General features: G+C 52.9%; 5 protein-coding genes across 5 annotated transcripts; 3 read left to right on the forward strand and 2 right to left on the reverse strand.

Moving 5' to 3' along the window:
- Positions 1 to 4,629: 4,629 nt before the first annotated feature.
- On the forward strand, positions 4,630 to 5,609 carry N0V96_008045 (uncharacterized protein; the record flags this gene model as incomplete). Its single annotated transcript, XM_053194437.2, has 2 exons — positions 4,630 to 4,793; positions 4,916 to 5,609. 2 exons carry the CDS (start codon positions 4,630 to 4,632, stop codon positions 5,607 to 5,609), a joined length of 858 nt encoding a protein of 285 aa, XP_053048287.2.
- Positions 5,610 to 6,333: 724 nt separating this feature from the next.
- Positions 6,334 to 6,873, forward strand: N0V96_008046 (uncharacterized protein; the record flags this gene model as incomplete). Its single annotated transcript, XM_065758209.1, has 2 exons — positions 6,334 to 6,342; positions 6,475 to 6,873. The coding sequence occupies 2 exons, from the start codon at positions 6,334 to 6,336 to the stop codon at positions 6,871 to 6,873; spliced, it is 408 nt and encodes a 135-aa protein (XP_065613351.1).
- Positions 6,874 to 9,241: 2,368 nt separating this feature from the next.
- TPK2_3 (cAMP-dependent protein kinase catalytic subunit) lies at positions 9,242 to 11,212 on the reverse strand (the record flags this gene model as incomplete). The annotated part of the gene is made up of 1 exon (XM_053199100.2): positions 9,242 to 11,212. The coding sequence occupies one exon, from the start codon at positions 11,210 to 11,212 to the stop codon at positions 9,242 to 9,244; it is 1,971 nt and encodes a 656-aa protein (XP_053043426.1).
- Positions 11,213 to 22,534: 11,322 nt separating this feature from the next.
- Positions 22,535 to 23,496, forward strand: UTR4 (enolase-phosphatase E1; the record flags this gene model as incomplete). The annotated part of the gene is made up of 4 exons (XM_065758210.1): positions 22,535 to 22,542; positions 22,610 to 22,617; positions 22,643 to 22,650; positions 22,858 to 23,496. The coding sequence occupies 4 exons, from the start codon at positions 22,535 to 22,537 to the stop codon at positions 23,494 to 23,496; spliced, it is 663 nt and encodes a 220-aa protein (XP_065613352.1).
- An 882-nt stretch (positions 23,497 to 24,378) lies between these two features.
- BMT2 (25S rRNA (adenine2142-N1)-methyltransferase) lies at positions 24,379 to 25,284 on the reverse strand (the record flags this gene model as incomplete). The annotated part of the gene is made up of 1 exon (XM_053199102.1): positions 24,379 to 25,284. One exon carries the CDS (start codon positions 25,282 to 25,284, stop codon positions 24,379 to 24,381), a length of 906 nt encoding a protein of 301 aa, XP_053043428.1.
- Between the last annotated feature and the right edge of the window lie 218 nt (positions 25,285 to 25,502).

Here is a 25,502-nt window from a genome sequence, read left to right on the forward strand (position 1 = left end):
TCGGACACACGTATCCGGGATTAAGTTGATGTTTCTTGGCGAAGGCTTGTTTAGTGGCCAGATATGTATACCAAACAGCGGATGTCAAAGAGAAGAGGTTGGGTTGCTCTGTTACTAGGGAGGGTTTCGTTTGCGGTGGAACAGGTTGTCCCTGTCTATGTCTTGGAATATCCTCAAAGAGAGACGCACAGGCCGGTAGGGGGCGTACAGGCAGGGACACGTCGGAATCTCGTAGCAAATAGCCGTCGCTAATGAAAAATTCGAAGCTTTATATGACTCTTGTCTATATGTGATGCATTGTTTGATGGTATTGAGGAATCCTTGGCATGTGAATGTCTACATGAGCGAACTGAACAGATCGGAAAAGTCGTCCGTCTTCTTTGCCTTTTTTTTCTTCTTTACTGGCTTTTCCTCCTTTGCTGGCTTGCTAGCTTTGGTCTCAGGAGGAGGCACACTCGCCAACTTGCGCTTCTTTTGAGGGACGGTAGCTGATGCTTCATCGACATTCCGTGACAATGATAATGTTGATACTGATGAGGAGGGGTGGTGATCTACAGGTTTCGCGGCAAGCTTGAGTTGGTCCCGAGATATGGCCACGCCGAGACCCTTTGAATCGGATTGTTGCTGCTGCTGCTGCTGCTGCTGCTGGTATCTCTCATCTGCCACGGTGACTGCTGCTGCACTTTTGGTTGTTGAAAATGACGAAGAGGTAGTAGCGACATCGCCTGCTGGTATGGCCTTTTCGAGCCGAGGAGCAGGAGTAGGAGCAGGAGCCAGGAGTGTGACGACGGAGTTGATGCGGGCTAGGAGGCCTAGTAGGACCAGACCTAGGGCGGCGTGCTGGTTGTCTGCTGCTAGTTGTGTAAAGGCTCTGTCGCGTTTCCTCAGTGTCAATATCGGCGGTATGTTATATCAAGTTTTACCTGAATGATGGAAAAGATGAGTAACTTACGAAAAGGACGAGGGGATGGTGGAATCTAGTAGCACCCGCACCCTAGCAGCGACATCTTCGTCTAGCGCATGCTGACGACGCTCAGCACTGCTGCTGGTGGGTTTTCCTCCGGCGGCGGCCGCCGCGGATGACCTTTTCGAGGAGGACGAGGAGGACTTTGACTTGAAGCTGAGGGCGCGGCGGTGACGTGCCTGGGCCTCGAGAGCGTCGTGCAGGCGGCGGACGGCGCGGCGGAGGAGGTCAAAGGCGGACCACCAGCGGGCTACGCGGTGCTGGTTCTTGTTGCGGTGGTTGAAGCTGTCGAGGATGGCTAGGACGGGGACGAGTGTTGCGATGGAAGTTGTTTCTTCGTTGAGTGTTGTTTGCGCTGCTGTTGCGGCGGTTGTGTTTGTGGTCGTCTTCATGTCATTTGTAGATTTAGATTTTTTTTTCTTTTTTTCGTGGTGTTCACTTTTCTATGTTCCTGCGCGCCAGAGATGTATGGTCTGCTGAGCAAAACGAAGCAGCCAAAGTGAAACCAATGTCCAGAATGTGAGGCGCGGATGGCTGGTGTCAGATGTGATGTGCGCGAATCTAAAAGTTTGATACTTTAGGTACCCTTGGTCGTGGTTGGTAAGTTGAGAGTGCAAGTAGTGAGGTGTGGAATATGGTAGAGGGGCCGTGCACTTTCAAAAAAAAAACCGAAAAAGAAGCAACGACGGACCGGATATTGATCGTTTTGGTCCGGATCGGAGCGCGGTTAGCCTCAAGTAACGTAACGAAGGTTAATTGCATACACTTTAGAGCGTACCGATCACCATGAGTCAAATAGTCTGTCTTTTCTACTTTCTCTTTTTTTTGGGAATGCTTCTTCGCCATATTCAGAGACACACACGGAGATGGATAGGGGGGCTTGAGCCGCATGCTACGTGGGACAGTATCAGCGGCGGGCGCAGAGGAGAGTCAGTCAACGTACGCTACCGCGTGTACTAATTCCTAAAGACATCTATCCTGTAACGTAGGGCAAAGTCTCGAGCAACGACGGTCTCGTGGGATAGCAAGAGAGAACAAAGAAAAGGCAACGGAGTCTGTGCATCGTAAATCCGTCCGAGGCCCCAGAGGGTGTAACACGATTTGGCTAGAGCTGTTTCTTTTTGGGATAAGACTGGTCATGAGATGCTCGTAAATTGCGAGGTTTTTTTTTTCGGGTGACGGAGAAAGCTGAGGGCATGTGAATTGAGGCTCGAGCATCTGGGGTAATGCGGTAGTACAAAAAAATAAAAATGAGAGGCTCGGCGGCAGATGGTTACTTGCAAGGATTCTTCCTTTTGACTTTTTGGAAAGCCCAAATTGCGAAGTCGACTACATTGTACTGTACTAAACTAGCTACTTGGCGGGGTGGTGATGGCATCATTTGCATCTGAACCTCCATGCATGAACCTGTCTCAGGAAGGCATTTGGATGACATGTCATGTGGCCCTTTTTGGGAGAAAAGTATGCAAATAGCGGTGAGTAATAAGGTGAGGTAAGATAGGATGCGGAGAGATCTGGGCGGGGGGGGATCGGGCGGTTATCTTGAAGGGACGGATAGAGACCATCAATATCCGATGTCTTCAACCCGGCGGCCGCTGAACATTGAGCGAGAGTCACCTAATGGATATAATAGTTGGGATAGGTATTGTCCAACTTTCTTAGCTAAGAAAAGGCCCGTCAGCCGTTTGGTGACGAGACCCCACAAGCGTCCCATAAGAGGTAGGCAAAACATGTGGAGGCAGGGAATAAAAAGAAAGAAAACTGAGACGGTGGTAGATGATGTCGAAAGACTTGCAGGGCAATATTACGTACTACAGACGTCTGGCACCTACTGCCTCGTAGCTACCTAATACCGTGATACCTTGGGACGGTACTCCGTACGTCTGCGAGAGAAGCGCAGAGGAGGGAAGCATAAGGTAGGCTGGCCGGCGCAGCAACCCGGGGGCTTCGAGGGGTTGTACATACATTCCGTAAGGTAAGGTAAGGTAGTTGAGGTAGTGGTGGAGAGGGCGGAGCCAGGGTTGGTTCAAGTTTGAAAGTTTGCAGGTTCTGGCCGCTGCAAAGGCCCTGCAACAGGCCCTGCCACTTGCAGCAGATGTGCAGCAGGAGCGCCGTTCCATTCTCTGCCATTGTCCAACCAGAGACGCCGGCGCGATAAGCCGACCAACTTTTGACGATGCAGACGGCGTCATGAGAAATCAAAGGTTGGACGTCCAGCTGACTTTTCTTTACTTTCTCCTGTGAGCCCCCTCTATCGCCCGTGTCTCCCCTGCGTTTCCCGTTGGCGGTTAAGCGATTGTCAGTTGATGCCTCACCCTCACGTCCGCTTCTCGGCAGAGGTACCCCCTCTCGATCCTCTGCTTCTGCTCCCGCATCGAGCCATCTCTCGGCCGCTATTCGTTGTCGTAGTCTCGGGTTGCGTTCTCGGATTCCGTTAATGCATGTCATGACATATCTGCAGATATGGCCGGCGATAGCCAGCCTGCCCCCCCACCTACCTTACCTAAGAATTAGATAGTGACTTTTTGTCAGTGTGTTTCCAAGATGCCAATGCCATGGCCACCTACCTTACACTCACTATCTTGGATAAAGTAGTTGGGCACCTTGGGGGGGTCAACGGTTTACGTCTTCATCTGAACTCTTCGAAAAAGTAAGAGGGAGGGGAAAGAGGCAAAAGAAGCATTGACTTTTTTCTGCCTTGGGGATCGCGGTAGTCCTACACGTCGGTTAAGAGAGGCAGAGAGTGTTCCTTCCTTGGCTTTCCAACATTTACAGGTCAACTTTGCCTTCGTCCTCCCTCCAGTTTTTTCTTCAGCTTTCCTCCTGCCAAACTCCTTCCTTACTCGTGACCCATGGCAAACTACCTACCTAGCACACATATGGCCACACAAATAGTTTACGGAGTACTTCGTACGGAGTATGCTAACACCCATCCATTCGACTTCCTCAACTCTTTGGGTCTCCTTGTCTCGAACAAGTTCCAAATTCTTCCTAACGCCACGACGTAACAATCACTGCCACCAACTGCTGTTATCTCTGTCGTTCCGCCCTCCTATCCACTTGGACGTGGAGACTGGAGCCAGACAGGAAGGAAAAAACCCAGTCGGACCTCAGCAGACACTTGCGACAAGACCCAACCTGGGCTTCCGACAACCCACTGCACTAGCAACCCATCTCATCTCCCGCAACGACTCCACTTGGGGCCGGCCTTAGTAGGGGTGCCTTGGTTTTGCTTTGCAGCCTTTGCTTGCTTTGGGCTTGGGGTGCGTAAGAGGAAAAAGGCACATTTGCCTTTTATCGATACACGGTCTTTTCGAGCTGCTACTACCGTACCTTACCTTACACTACTAAATCCCGTACGTACTCAGTAAGGTGCCGCGCTCACGCCGTGTGCTACTACTCTGTCCCGACCAGGTTTATATACCACCTCCAAGGCTCCAAACGCCCGCGCGAACAATAGCCCAGTCGCGACCGTCTACCCTGCCCAAAGAGTCGACTACAGATTTTTTTCCCCTTCTTCCCTCTCCCTCTTCTTCTCCTTCCCTCTTCCTCTATTCCTTTTGCGACCGCTTTGCATTCGAATCGTCGTTGTAAAAATAAAAAAAGAGCGCCGTGGAATGACTTTAACCAACCTCTGTTGTTGCTGGAACCACGAGCTTTTCCCCATGCCCTCGAGAAACCCGTCCACCTGGGACGAATACGAACGGGGCGCCTCCCCCCAGCGCTCCGTGAGTATCGACTCCAATGCCGTAGCTGAGGACCAGTCGCTCCTGGGAGAAGATGATGAGGGTGACTACGGCAGCAGTTCTCACGGACTTCGTCGCAGAAGGTTGTTATTCCTGACCCAAGCCGAGTAGCACATATTGACGTCAGCTTGCTGCCATTGTCTCTACCGCTGCAACTCGGCGCACGACACACTCAGTTCACCCCGCTAACCAACCCCTCCTACAGATCTTCAGTAACGCGGCACCTTGCCGCCATCACAGATATCGGCGGTGTCAACAGTATCCGCTCCTTCACGCGCAGTTGGGCGCGTGCTGCAGGCTTTGCCGAGGTCATTCCCCAACGACCGTCCTTTGTTTTCGCGCCTGACCAGGTCCCGATTGCCTCGTCGTCCACCGATGGCCTCGACTACTCTCGCAGCCATGTTGAGTCCGGTTCCCACCCGAGGACCTCACTGCTGAGGCAGCACCTCGAGGCCACCCCCGAGGCGGCACCGAGCGCATCGTACCAGAATGGCTCTTCCGCTTCTGGCGCAGATGACAGCGCCGTGCAGACCGATTTCCGCGACCGTGAGCGCAAGGCAGTGGAGGCGGAGCTCTCTGGAGCCTTCCGTGGTTCCAGCTTTGGGAGCGGTCGCAGACCGTCGCAGTCCATCTTCGCGGTCCCGCCTCACCTGGCGACCCCGCCGCTGGTCGGAAGTTTCAGCTCGTACAGGACGTATGGAACGATAGCAGATGTCGATGAGCCATCAATGGCCCAGGCCGGCGAGCTCTGGCGCCAACAGCAAGAGGCAGGGGGCAATGTGCCTGACGGAGAGAACATGCCCATTCTCGTAAAGGAGGTCGAACAAGACGGAAAGATTATCCTGACTGTGGAGGGACAGTCCACGCTACCCCAAACCATCTTCAACTCGATCAAGTGAGTGGTACCCCGTTTTTGGCGCGCATCGAAAGACAGGACAAATCTAACCTGCAGCGCAGTGTCCTGATCGGTGTTGGTCTGTTGAGTTTGCCCATGGGCATCAAGTACGCCGGTTGGATTTGCGGCATGATCGTCTTGGCAGGCTCTGCGGCTGTGACAGCATACACGGCCAAGCTTCTGGCAAAGTGCATGGATCTCGACGCCAGCTTGATCACATTTTCAGATCTGGCCTACATCTCCTACGGTCGTAATGCGCGTATCGCCACCAGTATTCTCTTCACCCTCGAATTGTTGGCTGCTTGCGTCGCCTTGATCGTCCTGTTTGCCGACTCTCTGACGCTATTGTTCCCGGGCTTTCTGAGCGTCAACACGTGGAAGCTCTTGTGTTCGATTATCATGATTCCCCTCAACTTCCTCCCGCTGCGCCTCCTGAGTTTTACCAGCGTTATCGGCATTGTGTGTTGTTTCAGCAGTGAGTTGCTCCTTTCTCTCCCCACGTCAAGCTCTGCTTGCTAACGCATGAGGCCAGTCGTCTTGATTTTGGTGGTTGATGGACTCATCAAGCCTACGACTCCGGGCTCTCTCATCGAGCCGGCCACGACTTACCTCTTCCCTGCGAACTGGGGTACATTGCCCTTAAGTTTTGGCTTGTTGATGAGCCCATGGGGTGGCCACAGTGTGTTCCCGAATGTGAGTATTCATTCGTCTAGGTGGGCAAGTGCGGCATGCTAACTGTTCGGCAAGATTTACAGAGACATGCGCCATCCTCACAAGTACCCGAGGGCCGTCAAGACGGTCTTCACGTCTGTCGTCAGTAGCCAAATTGTGCATCCCGATCCTTCTGTTCACCGCTGACCGTTGACTAGTACCTCTTGGACGCTTTCACGGCCGTTGTCGGTCTGTTGATGTACGGCGACGGTGTCATGGATGAGATCACGGCCAACATCCTCCAGACGAGCGGCTACCCCCGTGCCCTCAACTTCCTGCTCTGCATCTTCATTGCCATCATTCCCTTGACCAAGATTCCGCTCAACGCTCGACCCATTGTTGCCACATTGGAAGTTTTGACCGGAATCCACCAGCAGGCTGTCGCCGACAGCTCGGCCATGGTCGGGCGCTCTGCCACCTTCCGCGGTATCATGAAGGTTGCCATCCGTGTCATCACGGTCTTGGTCTTCCTCGTCATTTCCATCCTGTTCCCAGCGTTCGATAGCATCATGGCCTTTATGGGAAGTGCCTTGTGCTTCACGATTTGTGTGCTGTAAGTTTGCCCCTATTCGGTGACCGATGTCGAATGAGAAGATTAATCCGACCGTATCTCTAGTTTACCTCTGGCGTTCTACGTGAAGCTCTTTAGCAAAGAGATCTCCCCCCAAGAGAGACTGCTTTGTTACGTCTTGATGACCATCTCCACGATTCTCTCAGTCGTGGGCACAGTTTGGGCCTTCTTGCCCAAGAGCCTTATCGGAGCAGAGTAAGGGTGGTCAGTCACTGTTTTGCTGTAGCTTCTAGCATCAATCGGCGTCCGCATATTGCGATCAGTTCGGCTCTCATTGCACGGCGCTGGTGACATCTGCTTTTGGGTGCCTCGTGTAGAATAAAGCTTGCTTGGCTAGTAAATAGTTTGGAATATGATGTGTCGATAGTATGTATTGATGAGCGGCATGTCTCTCTTGGACAACGCATGTATGAAACATCTCTTCAAGTAATATCATTGATACCCAAAGGTGTGCCTTTTCCAGCAAAGTTTCTGCGCGATTGAAAGATCCTAATACGGGATTAACTAAAAGCGATACATGAGTGCTAGTAGTATACACTTCTGAATAGCAGCTATGTACAAAGATTTCCTCCGTATTTACCTGCCTAGAATAAATTGAACAAACAGCATTGGTACAAACCCTCGCCGTACTGTCCATGGTATGTATTTAAGTTGGAAACAGGGCCTTCTCTCTGTCAGAGCCCATGGCTCAGCATGTTTTGCAATTACTGCAAAACGAGAGTTATTCAAAGAAGCACTGGATTGATAGGTAACGAAGTTGTTGCCTGCCTTGAGCTCGTTTTTACCATCACCGTTAGTTAACCGTTACAGAGCTTTTCCAAAACATCGGATGCTATACTACGAAGCCCCCTACCTTTTACAAATGTAAAGCCTGCATTCATATTACCTGCCGGCCTCACAGTTGCCATGAGATGGATGGGCCGAGGATGAAGAAATTTGCCTCCACATACCTGCCTTTCCTTTTCTTTTGTGATACAGTTGCTACAACTGATGATATGGGAAGAAGAAACACCCTCGTGCGAAATCGAGTGGTAGGCAACAAAGCCCCCCCCTTCCCCCTCCCTTTTGGGAAACTTCCGTGTTCGACAAGGACTGACGCTGGTGTTCGTTCTCGGTGTGTATAGCAAAAGAGCACTTGAGACGAAAAAAAGGCATACAAAAGGCGTACAAAATGAATGAGGTCCGACTTACGCTGTGACCAGTATACTCTCTCTTTCTCTCCCCGAGTGAATCGCTCTCAAGGTCTGGCAATGTCATCACTTATGCCTTGTCAACAGTGACAAAGGCAATGGCGCCATTCCCCTCAATTAATAGCACGCACACGATGCCTCGCACGCTCTCACACACACGCTGCAATATCTCGTCCAATGACAACCAGCCTCAACAAGACAAAAGCCCCCCTGGCAAACCTTAGCAACCCCGCATGCCGAGGACGTCTCGTGAGAAGCCTGGAGAGAAGCCCGTTATGTCATGTTATGTCATATCCTCTCTGATCTTTGACGCTCAACTCGATAAGTAGATACGGTATCGAGTCAGTTTTAAAAAGGGGGCAATGATGAATAGATGGCCAAAGAGATCGGCAAAACGACAGTCGCAGATACAAAAGTGGTTGATACTCGAACGCGCAAATAGTTCACGCATCCCGTTATCAGCTCTCCTCGGACCATCCGATCATACACTCACTATATGAACAAAAGGGGAAGAGAAATGAAAGGGGAGGTTAGACAATGCTACGTGTCCAATAGGCAATGGAGTCGACAATACACGCAGTCATGACCGCTGACCATCAATATAGCCAGCCCCCTTCTTGCTGGGTTGCCGACGATAGATACAGCTGGGGGGTGGAGGGCGCTCAAGACGGTGCTAAGCTAATTCCGGGGTTGCCGATCCTGTGGAGAATGGTCCTTCTTGTCTCTAAGATATAGCATACACGGATACCGGGCCTTGTTATCTATCGACTATCATGGGGTTGGTGTTCATTCATGACTCAAGTCAAGTGAGGGGTAACACGACGCGCTACTCAGCTGGCAGTCAGGAAGAACGGCACTCACCAGGGTTCTCACGATATCCCGGAGCTTACCCATTGCTAGAAAACGTCGAGGCCTGAAGTGCAAAACATGTCACAGTAAAAGGCAAACAAACAATGATATGAGTGGGTAACTTCTGGTATTGTTCATTAATCTGGAGATATCTAATACACAGAAAGCGAGTTGAGTTCCTTCATCCAAACAGGTGTTTTGTCTTGCCAAGTAGAATCCCACGACAGTCAAGTCGGGGCTACTGCCACAACTAAAAAGTCAGGTGGAAGCGGCAATGTCCTGATGGTGATAACCCAACCACAAGAGGTGACCCGACTAGGAATGCGCTTCCTGCCAGCCACCAACCCACTCGACGTCTGCGAGATCGTTGCGCTTCTCCTTGCGCCAATAGTTCCAATCTCTGCCCTTATTCCAGGGGCAGTCCTTGACCTTATCCTTCGGTGATTGTTTTTGTGTGATGTGATGTACGTTGTTGTTGTTGTTGTGGTGGTGGTGGTGTCCGCCATGTTCCCAAGCCGCGGTCGCAAAAGAGTTGGCTCCAGCCGCATAGGAATTGTAGCCTAAGCCAATTACTCGTTGTCGAGGAACTTCTGGTGACATGTGGGAATATGAAGATCCCGTGAGGCCACGACGACGCTGGCCCAGCGCGGCCCACTTGTCCACGTTGTCCCGCTTAGGGGGTGATGATTGATACGTGGGCAACATGGGCCTCGACTTGGGCGGAGACGGTTGTTGGAAGAAGAATCCGTCGGCAGCGAGGTCGCTGTCAATGTCGTTGTGGATCAGCTTGTGGCTGTCATGGAAAGAGCGTTGAGGTGTGGTCGCAAGGGGCGTAGCATCCACGGTCTCGCAATCGTCCTCCTTGTCGTCCGACTTGCCATCCTGGCTCCAGGTCCTCGAGTTGAGATCCTTCAGAGACTGCATCTCTCTCTCGCGTTCGGCCTCCTCTTCCTCCTCGTCCTCGTCCCACATATCACTCCAGCTCTTGGAAACGGCATCCTTACGGCCGAAAACCAAGGACATGGAGGACAAGTTGCTGCGAGGCTTCGCCATGTTGATGGGCAGGGAGCCGGCCATGGGTGAAACCTTGGGGATGGGCCGGGGAGCAGCCTTCATGGGTCGGCCAATGTGAAGGGACTGCATGGAGATGCCGAGGCTAGAGTTGAGTGTAGATGAAATCGAAGGAGCTTGAGCAGAGCTGAACCAGTCCGAATTCTGTGTCTCGCCAGACTTGGAGAAGAGGTCTTCGTCGGGAATGGCGCTGAGCTGACGGATCGGCTGAGGAGGGCTGGCGTGCAGGGCCTTGGCCCAGGGGAATGCACCCTGATCGACCTGGGGGCTCTGAATGGACGGGGTGCGGAGAGGCTCGCGGTTGGCGCTTGCCATGACATGTCGCTCGGCGGAGCAGAAGTCATCATCATCCTCCTCAGAGGTGGTGAAGCTGATGACACGCTGGAGAGCAGAACGGGCACCGACGAGTGATCTCTTCTTAGGATCCAAGCTCATGCACTGAACAATGACCTCGTAGGTGTCCAGCGACATGGAGGGGAAGACGTCGAAAAGGGATTGCTTGTCTCTGGAGAAGTCCAAGAAAAGCGGATCCGCCTCGGTCGGGGTGGTGAAGGGGTTCCGCGAGAAAAGGATGTTGAGAAGACAGATGCCAATGGCCCAAATGTCAGCTTGTGCAGGAGAGTAGCCAGCACCCGCGGAGTCGTATTGCTCGGGGGACATGTAACGGTCGCTGCCAACAGTGTTCTCCAAGGTCCAGTTCTCGGTCGTAGCGAGGCCAAAGTCGCCAAGCTTCATGTCACCAGACTGGGTGAGAAAGATGTTCTCCGGCTTGATGTCCCGGTGGAAGATGCCCTTGGAATGAATGTAGTCGACAGCATCCACGAGCTGCAGCATGAACTGTCGGACATGCTCCGTCTCGAGAGGGCCGTGACCCTTGCGGATAGCTTCGTACAGGTCACCTTGGGGGCAGAACTCCAGAACCAAGTAGAGGTGAGCATCGGTTTCGAAGGTGTCGAGAAGGTTGACGATGTTGGGGTGGGAACCAAGACGGCTGTGGAGAACGAGCTCCTCGGATTTCTCGTCAATGGCGAAATCGAAACCATACTCATCCGCAGCTTCCTTCTTAGTCAAGCATTTGATGGCGACGGTCTCGCTGGTCTTGGTGTCCTTGGCCATGAAGACCATGCCAAAGGAACCATGGTTGAGGGGAGAGATGGTCTCATATCGACCACCGAGGAGCACGCCATTCTGAAAGTTGTCTCTCAAGCATGCCATATCGAAACTGGAAAAAGAAGCGTTGGAGCACGGAGTGTCGAACTGAGAAACAGCGATGTAGCGACGAGAGTGATGTTACAGCCTTAAAGCAAGCTTTTCGAGGTTTCGTCGTTGTAGAGGAAGGAGGATTCGAGTGGTTGCTGGGTCGAGAAGGATGGGTGTGAACGGCGTTGGATTCGTGTCGGTTATTGTTGTTGTTGTAGATCGAGAAGGAGGCGAGTTTGGGTGTTACCAAGAATGTACAGGGTTGAAAGAACAATTCTAACAGGAAACAAGACGAATTTCTAACTCCTTTTCGTTGACTTATCAGAGGCTCATTGAGGGTATTTTTTTGCTGGAGACGGACATATGAAAGCGAAAGTCTGTTGTTGTTGGTTGGTTGGTCGTTATGGGGTTGGACGATGTGGTCCGGAAAAGACAAAGAAGTATCGTTATGAGGACATTGAAATAGAGCAAGCTTGCTGGAAGAAAAAGTGTAGAGAGTGGCGCCCGAAGGTCGAAGGAAGGGTTCGCGAGGTCAACGTTGTATAGTTGATTCGCAGGAGAAATGAAGACGTTGATTCCTAACTAGAGGATTCAGACTGTTTCGAGATGGCACCCAACTGCTAACGCGGTTGATTGTTGATTTGCTGGCTCTAGTAGGCACAAAGGCCGGGTGACGTTATAGTCGATGGCCGTAGGTAGATGTCGTTGGAAGTGTGAATTGCAACGGCTTGCAAGCAAGCTGACTACCGAGATCGGCGAGAGTAGTGGCTACGGAAGCATTCGAGCGTTGAGGAGTGTGAAACAACGAATCGACAGGCGAGGATCGTTGGTGAGTGTCGGTCGATGGGAGCTGATAGGTCTTATCTCGATGGATTGGTGAGGGAGGTGCCGTTGCTTAAAGCGTGGACGGATGTTGAGTGACAAAAGGCGAGGGCCAAAGTGAGTCAAAGGACACAAGGTGTGAGTCAATGTTCAATGACAGCAAATTGCCGAGGCTGGTGGAGTTTGTACGGAGTCGTGGTCCCTGAGGCCTCTCTTATCCTATCTCTGTCGATGGGTTGACTGATTGATATACTGTTCAACTCGATGGCAGAGCGTGATAGGAGATTGCGTGATTGCTTGCAAGTATGACTCGCGGGTGGGCACGCGGGAGCTGGCGTTGCGAGTATCGGTGGATTTGTTGATGGGCGAGTAGATGATAAGGAGGTCGGAGCGAAAGGGTGGTAAAGGGAGGAGGTTGAGGCGGGGGAGAGGAGGCTAACAAGCAAGGAGAGGAAGAGAGGCCGTTGACGACGATGATTGAAGGATGGTAGAGTAGAGGAAACAAACAAGAGAAGGGGCGAGGATGATGAAGGGGGAGTATTAGAGTAAAGTAGGTAAGTGCAGGCAGAGGCAGAGAGGACGGTACGGTAAGGTAGGTTGGACGAAGCAAATGGGTGGTGGTGGGTAGGCTGGTGCAGGACAGGGAATACAAGGCGAGAGAAAGAGAGGTGTAGAAGTGAGTGAAGAGAGAGTGTGTGAGCAACAGACGGCCAAAGAAGAAGATGGAGGTGGATGGACGGGGATGGATTGGCTTGGATAAGACGGGATGGAAGAGAGGGACAGAGCGACAGAGCGACTAGAGAGCGAGGAACACCAGGACCAGGAGCGAGATAGGCAGACCGGGGGTGGAAAGGCGAGCGCGGGAGTACGTACCGGGGACTGCGTATTGCGACAGCTCCGGGACGGTGAGGTGCGAGTACATTTACGGCGATACGTACCGACAAGACGGGGGCCCCAGATAGGACTGAGAGAACTGGGACGGAATGAGAGTCTATGGATACCTTACACAGTGAGGTAGGTACCATACCTTACTGCATGGGAAGGGAGTTACCTAGGTACCTGGATAGGTTCCTTACCTTACCTGAGCAATGCTGAGCATGCTGAGGTAGCATCCTTGGGAAAGGGTGACGGACGGTCGAGAAAGCGGTGGGGGAAGAGTACGTATCCTCAGTACTCACGGGGCTGGCACCTGGCACAGTTACTGGGCAGTCTGGGACAAGTCGACAGGAAGCATGGCGCGCTACGTGGGATGATGGGGGGAGGGGAGTGGGACGACTGGGACGACCGGAACGCACGCTTGATCAACTTGCAGACAGCATTCAAGGCAGGATTGCTTGTCTCTCACATCTCTCTCCAATCCCCAGCACCAGACAACTGTCTCCTGCATATTATCCGTATGTATACCTTAGTAGCTACCCAGTAATAGCATGCACTACACTATGCTATCCTGATCCTCCTGCAGGACACGACTGGGCTTTCTTTCTCGCTGGGCTGGCAACCAGACGCGATGCAACGCAACCCAGCCATGCCCGAAAAGACTCCAGTCAGCCAGACCGACAGACCGACACTTCGATTGCTCGCTCTCATCTGTTTAGATCTCAGCCCCCCTTTTAGCTCTGTTGCTTCCACAGACACACGACAACCAACCTCATACATAGACAGTAGTCAGGTGTGTGAACTGTGGAGGGGGGAGGCAGCTCTCTCTCTCTCTCTCTCTCTCCATGCCTATGCAGAGAACAGACGAAAGAGATGGCCAGTGAGTGAAAGGCCGGGTCAGCCCAGAAGCCCCACTTGCTGTCTCTGAATGGCCTGTTCTGATGTTTGTGTCTACACTCGAGGCGCAGGTAGACATTATACATGGACTACTTTGGTTTCCGTTTACGACTCCGTTAACCAGCTCCACGCTTGGAGGTCCAGACCTCGGACGGTGAAAGCTGAGGGTGTGAAGACTGTGACACTGTGCCGTCAGCGGTGTCATAACGGGCTCACGCTGCCCAGTGTTGGCTGAGTCTGACGCACTGACGAGCCTCGAGGTCAACTTGGAAAGTCAACCATGTGCCTTGATAAACTTAGTGCAAATAGTTGGTGTGAGCTAGGTACCGAATGGGCTGGCAGCCGTCCACCGAGTGAGGTACCTCATCAACTTAGCCCAGCACAGAGGAACACAGAGGAGCACATCTGCATCACTCAGCGGCCAGGCCCAGGTGTACCAGACCAGCTGACTATTGACATAACCCACGGTGGATAATCAACGGGTCCCAGCACGGCGATTCTCGCCCAACTTGTACCCGTCCGCCCCGTCTTGAAAACCCATTTCATCATCTCTCCGGCCCCGTAACCTGCTAGAACTGGGGGCTGCCAGCGAGGAAACAAGAGTCATACTTGACGGAATCCTCTCCAGAATCCACTGAGAGAAAGGAGAGGGCAAAGAGGTAACTCGGCGTCCGTTCTGGCGAATGGTAGACGGGGCTTTATGTTGTTACTCATCATCGGCGCGGACACTTCAATGGGACCGCTTTGATTGATAAACTTGATTGCTCATAACGGAGTACACGGCACAAAAACCGTCCGCCGTAACTTCCATTGGCTTCGATGGATGGCGTATTCACGACGAAAGCAGTGACCAGAATACGCAATCTCTGGGTAGCCGGTGATACCACTGTGTTGATACGTAAGGCGAGAATGCGTTGCCGCTGTGTATGTAGTTGTTGTGTAGATTGGCCGACGCAATCAAGTAGACACGGGGTCGGAGCCGAATAACTTTGGCAATCAACATAAACATTAACAATACGGCTGCCGCAACAATAACAACCTACGAAGAACGCTGGCGCGAGGGGTGCCCGCAAGGCAATTAAACTCGTGCAGCAGCGTAACTATGACGAAGCCCGATAGTGAGGTACGCCATGAAGGGGACCAGCTGTGCTGGAGATGGCAGGTAATCACAGTAGGATCAGATGTATCTCGCAAACCCAAGCTCAGGGGGGAGATTGACCGACGGGACAGTGCGATTGACAGGGGCATTTCGGAAACTTGGTTCGAGATGTGGGAAGTTTCCTTGAGACAGCGGGCGAACCCCTGCGAAGTGCATGAATCCGCGAATGGCTGGCAGGCTGCTCGACCGGGGAGGGGGGGTTCGCACGTTCGCAAACTCGCTGGCGATGAAGGTCCAAGGTGTGATGTGCGAAGTGGCTGCAAGGGACCGTCTGGGGTTGAACACTCGAGGTCTCGAACTATCTTCCCCTCTCTGGATGTTCTAACTTCTCGGTAGCTCTATCGCTTTGCGGCTTCGTGCGACATAGATGACTGGCATGGCGGGACCTGAACGACAATATGGCGTTCGAGTGATGATGTGTTGTTACAGAGGAGTACACTTTTGTGAATTGTCGATAGAAGAAAATGCACGAATGAGAAAGACAATTGGCCTGGAAAGGAGAGACGTACAGTACAATCTTCGTCAACGGATGGCGCCGAGAAGCCAAGGTATTGCGAATGCCCAGGAAGGAACGTGCTTCGACGTTAATCCTACACGGTACATCACTGTAGACGGTGGTAGACGGCAAGCAAGTACCGACGGAGAGCTTACCGTCCCGTGGACGCTACGCCATGGAGGAAGCCCAGGCAAGTGTCCGTTCTGCCGCTCCGTACAGAGCAGCCGTACTGGAAACCAGCGTACCTATTGCATGGCCGTCGTCTATGCACTGCCGGCTACGTACCTGACAGCCACCACGGGCACAGCCAACCAGTGCCAACTATCCTGGGAAAGCAAGATCCACTTGGATGCGTCGTTAGTCGCCACATCGCCCTGGGGGGGTACGTGTTCAGCAAGTACAGCTCACGCAGCCTCTAGGCGTCGACAGGTCCAACCTCGACATGACTGCCGCGTACTGCGAAACCAGTGGAATGCATGCAGGTTGCCAGCGCCAGGAAAAGCCAAGCCATGCTCCAGGTCATTGTATGTTTCTTTCTGCCACGGCAGCCGTCGCCAGCCAGTCAAGGCCCGTCGACAATCCGGGGTGCCAGGCAAGCCAGGCCTCCCTTCCCGTTGAGACGGCTCTCCAAATCGTCTGCCGCCTACAGCATCGACGGACAGACACAGTGTAGGGCGGTCGCAGCGGGAAGCGCGCAACCTTCTTGCCCTTCTTACACAATGAGGGAAGACGATCGACGGGGTCCAGACGGCCTTAGATCCAAAACTAACAATTCATAGTGCCAGCAAGCCATCGCCAGACTCTCATTCGCTCCTGGCGCCAACACAAAGTCTCGCCTGCCAGGTACGGGTTCCAGCAGCGCTGGCCAGCCGCCAGAGAGACTCTGGCCTCATTGAGTTGGGCCTGCATTTGCATTATCCTTTACTGTGTACACTACGGAGTACACTTTGTACGAATACAACATGGCAAACTGCCGAGGGCGTTTCCTCAGATAGTGGACGCGGTGCCGGAATGAGCCATCTTGTGGATATCATCCAGGGGAAGGAAGAGGCCCTTTCTCTACATATTATGTCACGCTCTCAGTGGATTTCATTGATCGTGAACTCTCGTCGTTCTGGTTAGCTAAGGTCGCCTCATCCGTCCCTGGAATTCGGAAGACCCCGTGACTGCTTAGCATCTACGCCACGACCACGGCTATTCCTATTGGGTGTCTTTTTACATAAGCTATCCATGCTGATTCGCAGATCTGGATATCTCAACTGAATGGACGTGCCTGTTATGGCTTAGCTTCCAAAGATAGAGTGGCAACGTGACGGGTCCCCCGATTTCCCTCTCTTCTTACAGTGTACGGATACACTAATTACTCGGAAAGAATGTGAGATCCAGTATTCTCGGAAAACGTGGACCTGGATCATGGCTGAAGAATATCGTTATTTGGTCATTTGGTCATTTGGCCGTGGACCGAAATTGGAGTGCATTGCCGCGGTACGGATCAGGATACAGGCCACGTCCACGATCCCCAGGTCCCCAGGTCCCCTGAACAAGAATAGTAGCAGGTTTGCAACTCGTCACGTCAGTTGCCCAGTCCTATGACTCCCGTCCCAACAAAAAGTCTTGGTGGATATGTCAGAGTAGTCACGTAGTCAGGAGTCAGGACAGTTGTTCGATTCTCATTGCCGGGCTGCCCATTGCCATTGCTCGCTCTTGCCTCCTCCTCATTAGAGGCGACTGTGGAGAGTTTGGTGACTTGGAATTGGGGCTGAGAGTTCAAGACTCTTGAGAACGCAAAGAGGTAGAGTCAATTCAATAACCGAAAACTGCCTTACCTAGTACTCCGTATACCTAGAGGTATTACCTTGCAGACTGAGAACATTACTGGCCAACCGTTTCCCAACGGTCTCAACCCCTCCGTTATAGTACCTCGGGCACTCTCCATTGTCCAGAGACTGTGCACTGAACCTACTAGGTACCTATTATGTAGTTCCTTCCTGGCAGCCCTCTGTGCCTCTCAAACAGTCAGCACGCCAGCCACGAACGCCAGCTGTTTACCTCGTACAATCTCTCGACTGGATTCCTTGGGGTTCTGTTTCACTTGCTCACTTGCCTTGGTCTCATTGGTCGTATGACACTGCACTCCTTTCGACCTGCAGATGGGACAGAAGTATAATCGCGCCCGCTCGACATCATACATCGCGTCGCGGGCTTGTTCAAAGCTATCCTTACTGTCAATCCCGTCCCGTATCTTGGTCGCACCACCAGTGTTATCTGTTCACAGGCGCCTCTCTGAACTCTCTCATCCATGTTTGGGGGTAAGGGAAGTAAGGAGACGTACTCACAGACGGCCACGAGTTCCCCAGAGTTTCCCACGAACTTGGGAGGTCCCCAAGCAGGTCCCCAAGCGCCGCCGGCCCTGTGCCACGAATCCTTCTCCATCGACTTTCCAGAACAAGAAAACGGGCTTTCATGGGTCCTTTCCTAATTGGTGTCTAACCTCCCTCCTCCATTCGAAGGGGTCCCAATCTCCTTGCTCTCTCTCTTACGAGTTACAACTTACCCCAGAGTGATTTATCTCAGATGACCCGTGGGCCGTTGATACGGGTGGGACACTGGTCCTGCGGAGAGCTTTATCTTGCATTATCGTAAATGAGGCAGCTATCTTTCACGGTTCCTCCTTCCGGTTCATTCTTGATCTTGGCCGTAAGCAAACTACCCGATCTGCGTTCTATGTATCCGTACAGCTGTCCATTCAAACTGTCCTTGAAATTACAGCTTCGCGACATGGCGACATTGAAACCTTGAACCCGCCCACACCCTCGCTTCGTATCGATAATCTGGCCCAGTCCAAGGTCTGGGGAGGGGCCTTAACGTCAAACCTTCGTCCGATCATTGAACGCTGATGTGACCCCACAGTGCTTCTCCTAGGCCACCTCACCTCGAAAGCTGGACCCCAAAAGAGGCCCTCCACGGTTCACAGGCTCAGAGCTGATGCTTCTGCCATGTGTACTTAGCGCCCGTGACGCTGAGCCTTGGCTGATGCCGATCACGGCTGCTCCTCGAGAGTGTTTCAGAGGTTGACGCTCTTCGTCATCCCCTCATGAACCCAAATTGGTTCTTACGAAAAGGTTCGTGGGAAGTGTGGTCGGAGCCTTTTTCTTTTCATCTCAGTTTACCATGTGCACCTCGGGAAGTGAACAAGTTGTACAATCCAAACCAGTATGTGTGTGCCATCCAGACGACGTAATAATCGCGGAGTTCGCCAACTTGACTCCATCCGTGTGGAAAAGCATCCCTGGCATAGCTCAAAGGTTCGGCAGGTCGGATTGACGATGATGAAGGAACGGATAATCATGTAAAGGTACCAGTCATAACATGAGTGTAACCGTGACCTCCTTTCCCACCAAACGGGAAAAGGGGGGGGGGGGCGGCCGCAGTCGGCGTTCGTGTTCTTCTCACGAGTCACCACGCCTTTCCTCATCCCTGGTGCCACTCCGTTCCCTAACGACTTGGTCGTGTGACCGGGCAATAGTGGTCTCACTGCTGAATGAATGACCCTGAAGAAATATCCCCCGCCACCGGGAATCAATCCCCACTACTCACGAGAGAGACGTAGGATCATACGAAAGCCTCAAGGCCGCAGCACGCTCACTACCTACTGCAGACAATGGGGGGCTTACAAAGTGCCAGTCGGAACTCAGCTCCAAGTTCCTTGGTGGGCGGTGCAGCCATCGACGACTGAGAGAAACAAATCAGAACTCTGAATAACAGCTGATTACCATGTCTCGCTTCAGCGTCTGATAGACACCCATGGCTTGTCTCGTCTTGCCGCCCTATCTGGCGATACATGGGCCAAAATGGCTACGCAAAACTGACTTCGCTTAGGCGACAGAATGTCTTGCAAAGACGAGAGAGATGCCACGATACCACCCCACCACCACCATCACCATCACCAACCAACCATTCGACCCCCTTCTGGATGAGTTAGAGCGTTTTGCAGGTGTTTTGCTTTTTGCGGCTGGTAGGCTGGAAAACAGTTAACTCCATTGCTGGCGAGTAAAACGGCCAATGTGACTGGTCGGCCGCAATACGAATGGGGTGATGGATACGTTGGACACGGAACTGGCGGGCTGGCGCAACGGATCGTCACCGGCGTTCAAGATAACCCCGCCGCCGCGAGCGGCGAGCTTCACGGGGATGAACACCGGGCATCCGTACGTTTTACCATGTGCTCAGTATTTGATGGAAGCACGCGGCGGCTGTCGTCAACAATGTACGCAATGGGGTGAATCTCGTTAAGTTCATCAGACGGGTCATGAAGTCACTCTTCAGGTAGATTCCATTGAGTTGTCCGGTATTGAGTCCTGAGGTACTTTGGTTTCAACCACCGTATCAATTCCGTAATGAATCAATGTTTCGTCCTGTCACTCATACCGCCCTATCAACATCTCTGGCCCCAAATATTTGTCTAGGCTCGTGAGAAGAAGTGTAAAGCGACAGCGGCGGCGAAAGCATATGTGGCCAGCAAGGACAAACAAAGCTTGTCCACTTCGCTATTAGCTACGATTTACGGAGGCGATAATCGGACCAGAGCCTGGGTCCGTGATGCCGCCGCGCGTGTTCATCGAGGCCTGCGAGATGTTCATTCTTTCTTGGCCACGCGGTCGAAAACTTTCACCGCATCTCTCCGTCCTCGCTCTTTCGTGACTTTCCTCGTTCTCGCGGTGCAACTAGATCCCACGAAGCAGGCCGTGCGCTGCGCTGCGCTTTTTCTCCCATCAAGCTTCCAGGTTTTCTCGTTAATTCACACCGTTGGGACTCTAGCACGAGGACGTGCTAGCGCACGACAGCAAACACATCTCGACCCTCAGACAACTAGGCCAGTCAAGGCAGATGAATCCACAATGGCGAAGTAGATGGAAGAAGGCCGTGACGTATCGTGATTATCGAGTACATCTTGCGTTCGTTCGGCATTGGGCGAGATTCACGCCGTTCGCACCCGCCTGCTCGGTCTCAATCCGCCGCTTGCCCATTGGCATATACCAACACCAGTAGTCCGCTCATCACCATCATATGTCAGCGAGACACGTTGCTCGTAAGAGAGCGGGACGCCTCCGAAGCTCAAGCTTTATCGACCGAAGAGAGGAAGCATCAGAATTTCAGAACGGCATAGCGCAATTGGCAGGTAGTCTGGCTCAACTGCCACACGCTCGAATGCGGACAGAAGCATATCAAGGGGAAGCTACTTGTACAGATTGGCACGAGTAGCAACTCAGACACAAAGGGGTCCAAATGTCGTGGCTTGTCATTTCAAGGCGCCAGTCCATTGGACCCTTGCTTTTGCGATGCCCATGTCGCCGTCGCCGTTTCCATTCCAAGTCCGGTTCGGCAATGTTTGTTTGCGTTACGGTGGCATCCCGATTCCCCATGCCCCTTGCGGAATTCTGGCGTTGGTATTCGTAAAGTAGGGAGATAGTCGTACCACGAGATCACAGATGTGACAAGGATTGATATCGCAGAGAGGCACGATTGGATGGAAGCATAGCAACGATGAGACTGCACGAAAAGGGCACGGCATGTGTGTCGGAGGTTCAATCGGCAGGGGGGCCCGAACGGATTAGGAAAAAAAGAAAAAGTAGGGAAACATCAGCCACTTTTAACTTCAGCCCAATAGCCTTGTTAACCGCAGCGCTTGTGTCTGTCCTCTCAACTTCTTGGAGTCTCGACTAGTCACCTTGCCAGGAGGAGCTCTAACTTCCAATCAAGCCAGGAGATAGCTTCAGTCTCTTCTGGCGTGCTCGTTTTGATTCTAGAATCCCGCTCCATAGATCTCAGGCAGGTATGGGGTTCACGATACCCATAATCAGCCTAACCAAGATGACAGATCCTAGGCTTCCTCGGCCGGTGACCTGAACTAGGCGTTCCGTTGAAAGGATTCGGGAACAAGGCCGGCGTGCTCCACGCAAGGTACCCGAGCGCATCTTCCTTGGGGCCGTCGACGCCCGTACAAGGACCGGACGACGACCTTCTCTGCGCTTCTCTCGAGTTCACCGGTGACCTGTCAAATTCTCACGATGGTGGGGAACTAGACCGCCTGACAAATGCGTGACGGACTCGCGACCAGCTTCCCGCCGGCTCCCCCTTTCCGGCCCCCGAGTTCACCGTCCGGCCGCAAAATGTTCATCCACCTACTCGATACATGAGCCTTGAGGAAGAGCCACTCTGCCGCTGTCGTCGGCTGGTCCGCGGACGACGGACTCGTTCCAGCCGCTGCCGCTTGATATCGCCCCCAATTGAATGCCGCCCTCTTCAGTCTTCACCGCTGCTTCAGTGTTAGTCCTGGTCATGCAATCAATGTCTTAACAGTCTGCTGCTATTGGGCCATGTCACCGGCTGCTACCATGGCACGCCTGGGTTGGTATAGCCCTCTGCGACCTTATTCGCCATCTCCACACACACACACCTTTGCGGCGTTGCGCAACCCAACTCTCTCTCTTTTACGGATACACGGGCACGCACACAATCACACACACACACACACACACACACACACACACACACACACACACACACACACAAGGCACACCTCGCACCAACTCTCACCTGCACCGGGCAGCCATACGGCAAATCTGCAGGTCTGCAACCGCGTTTTCCCGTTCCGGCCCTACTCGACTTCCGGTCGCTGGCTTGACCGCCTTCTTCTAATCTCCCGCCGTCACAACCTTCATGCATGAACCAGCTAGCGCCTGTCAACCTGCCTCCGTTGAAATGCGGAAAGCTTGAAATTAGGAAGTAAACAGTTCTTTGAAACGCCGCTGGAGGATTTCAATCTAGAAGCAAGGAAAGATAATCGCAAGAAAAAAAAAGTCTGATCGCGCGTCGCGGCCCCGAGTCTCACCGTCTCGACGTGTCACTCCGGGAATTAATTTTTTTTCTCTTCCTGCTGCCTCACCTTGTCCCGACAACACACAATACCAAGGTTTTCTCTATAGACAGCTCACACAATGGCCCACAACCTCGGCGCTATTAGTGTCGTATTGCTCGATATCGGTGAGCGCCTTTCTTACCTGATGCCGAACTCACCGCATCCAGGATGATTCTGTTGCATTGGTGGATTCAAGTCTCGATAACATTGCCCATGCTGATTCGAGACTTTCCAAATATGCAGAAGGAACCGTTTGTCCCATATCCTTCGTCAAAGATGTGCTGGTATGTCGTCTCACCCCAAGTTCCTACCAACCACCCACCCCCTGGTCCATCGGGTAATTTGCGGCACCCTCCGGGTGACTTCCTTGAATTCTTCTCCGGTGGCACGGAGGTGGTTCTTTTCATTCCGAGCCGGGCAACCGTGCGCTTGCTCCCACGGCGGCACAGTCCCGCCGATTATCATTCCCGTGCTGATGTCTCGGTTTCCAGTACCCGTATGCCGTCGATGCCCTTCCGGCTACCCTAGACAAGCAATGGGACAATCCCGAGTTTGCAGTCTACCGTAATGCGTTCCCTGAGGACTGCGTGTCTGATCGATCAGTCTTCGAGGCGCACTTCCGCGACCTTGTCAAACGCGATGTCAAAGCATCGTATCTCAAGGCCCTCCAGGGCTACCTATGGAAAGAGGGCTACAAGTCGGGTGAAATCAAGGCGCCTCTCTTTCCGGATGTCGCTGAACGTCTTTTGTCCTGGAAAGACGCCGGCCTACGCCTCGTCATCTACTCCTCTGGCTCTGTTCCCGCCCAGAAGCTCTTCTTTGGCTACACAGATGCTCAGCCGGCGGACTTGACGCCCCTCATCTCGGGCTGGTTCGACACGGTCAACGCCGGCCTCAAGACTGAGCCCGGCAGTTATGCCTCCATTCTGTCAAACTTCGCCGACACCAGGCCTGAGGAATGGCTCTTCCTCAGTGACAACCCCAACGAAGTCACAGCCGCAATCAAGGCCGGAATGCAGAGCATTCCCGTCGTCCGCCCCGGCAACGCTCCACTCCCGGTTGACCTGAGCCCAACGTTGCAGCCGATCAGAGACTTCAACGAACTCAAGAGCCTTGGATCAAAACACTGATACGCGACTAATTTGACTTGCGGGGTACCCGACGACGGATGTTCCTCCTAGACTTTGGTAGCGCTATTGGAGACAAACCGGCATGGAAACGCCTTGAATACAGTCTGCATCCGGTGAACACCATCTTCAGCTTTCCCATCTCCGTCGACTGCCCAATTCCACATTTCTTATCCCGTCCTTCCCATCCCTTACTCTTCAAGCCAAGTCTGTTCTAGATGCCCGTCGCCCATTCCTCGGCTTCAGACACGTGGAATCTCATACCTAACTTTACCCGCAACAGCTGATAAGAGACCGGAAGCGAGATAGTCAACTTGTGAGAAACAGGCAGGTCGAAGCTGTTTCCAATGGAGCTTGAGACCTTGACGCCCCATTCAAACGCCAGAGAGCCCGCGGCAGCCGACCAAGTCCATGTTTTGTCTCGCATGAATTGCCGATTGATCTAGATGTAGAATATGGACTCGTCAGTCCCGTGAAGGGCAGGTGAAAGCAGCCGCGGCGGCCCCTCGCTTGCAACGGGCGCTTGCCAAATGCCCGGACGGCGGGGTTTATCGTGGGCTCGTCGTGCCGACGACATTCGTCCCACAATATAGGTCACCTTTGGCTTATTGGAAACGTGACTTCTTCGCGGCGTCCAAACGGAAGCGAGAATATGGACGATCGCCTGTCGATCGCTGTGAGGGGAGAACGCTTGGAACTTACACCTCCTCAAGGGCCGCCTCGGCGTCTGATCGTCCATTATTGCCCCCAAAAAGGCAACCAGAATCGTGATTGGGTCTCGTCTTTGATCACAATGGCAATAGTGATGTCCTGTTTTCAACGCACCTGATGATCTGCCAGCCGGCTCCCTGGGCCGAAAAGTTGATCCAATCTAGTAGCATGTAATCATGAACCTTTCAATGTGATTGTGAAGTTGTTACGATTCATGCCCGGATTGAGCTCCTTCTTAGCAAACGAGGGCAAGGGTTTGGTCGGAGCATTTGCCCACTTCCAGAATGAGTACACCAGCTTGTTGGTGGCCTTTCCCTCAAGTTGGACGTATCCCAATGCCGTCATGATCTCAACCAACCGATCCTGAGAGAAATACCGTGAGTTGTCAACACAGCTGCGAGGGAGGACCAAGAATAGTGAGGGGAACAGGGCGCGAGTAGCATTCGATAGATCGTCTCCGGGCTGACGGAGGAATGAAAGCGTGCGGAGAAGCATCTCACCACGGAGTGAGTGGTCAGGAACGTAGTTGACGACCAAGCTGAGTGAGATGATGTCAAACCGATCCGAGTCGTCCATTGGTAGAGGCCGCTCCATGAAGTCCTGCTGAAGGATGCCTGCCCGTTGGCTGTTGAGGTCGATGAGAGTCATGTCGAAGAAGCCACCCTTGGAGCAAGCGTTATCAGTACTGAGAGCGCCCACTTCGAGCATTCGCAATCGGCGATGCGCCCCGCCCTCGCTCTTCCCCTCACTTCGAGTGTCCTTGGACTTCAATGGCTGCGGATCGGCTGATCGCAGCCAGTCCAGGAGGACTCTCGAGCTGTCTCCGCCGCGATCTACTCGTTGGCCTTGGAGACTGGCTCGCTGGTACTCCTCGAGCCCGCCGAGGGCAGAAATTTCGGCTGCAACCGCTGCTGCCTCTCTCTCATCATTGCGAGCCAATGCTTGCTGGCGCTTCTTCTGCAAGGTGTGATGAGTGTTGATGAGCGTTCTGGTCTCCTTGCGAGATATTGACTTTGCTTTTTTGATAGTAGGAGGGCGGCCTCTGGACAACAGCTTGTTGGCGGGCTTGGTCCTCCCCATGTTTCTGACGCTTGTTTTGGAAGGAGGAGAGCGGCCAAGATGAGGAGCAAGGGGGCTTTGATTTGCGTTTCTGGTTCGCTTACTTTGAGTGAGCTGCGGATATACTCAATGAGATCAATATCAAAATCGACTTTGCAGGTGCTTGGGTTTTTTTTCTTTCCCCTGCTTGATGAGTGTAAGTCGAGCCTTACATAAGCGATCTGTTTCCATTTGGCAAG

This window comes from Colletotrichum fioriniae, assembly GCF_027942845.1.
Source record: "Colletotrichum fioriniae strain IMI 355084 chromosome Unknown scaffold_9, whole genome shotgun sequence".
In the NCBI taxonomy this organism is placed as follows: domain Eukaryota; kingdom Fungi; phylum Ascomycota; class Sordariomycetes; order Glomerellales; family Glomerellaceae; genus Colletotrichum; species Colletotrichum fioriniae.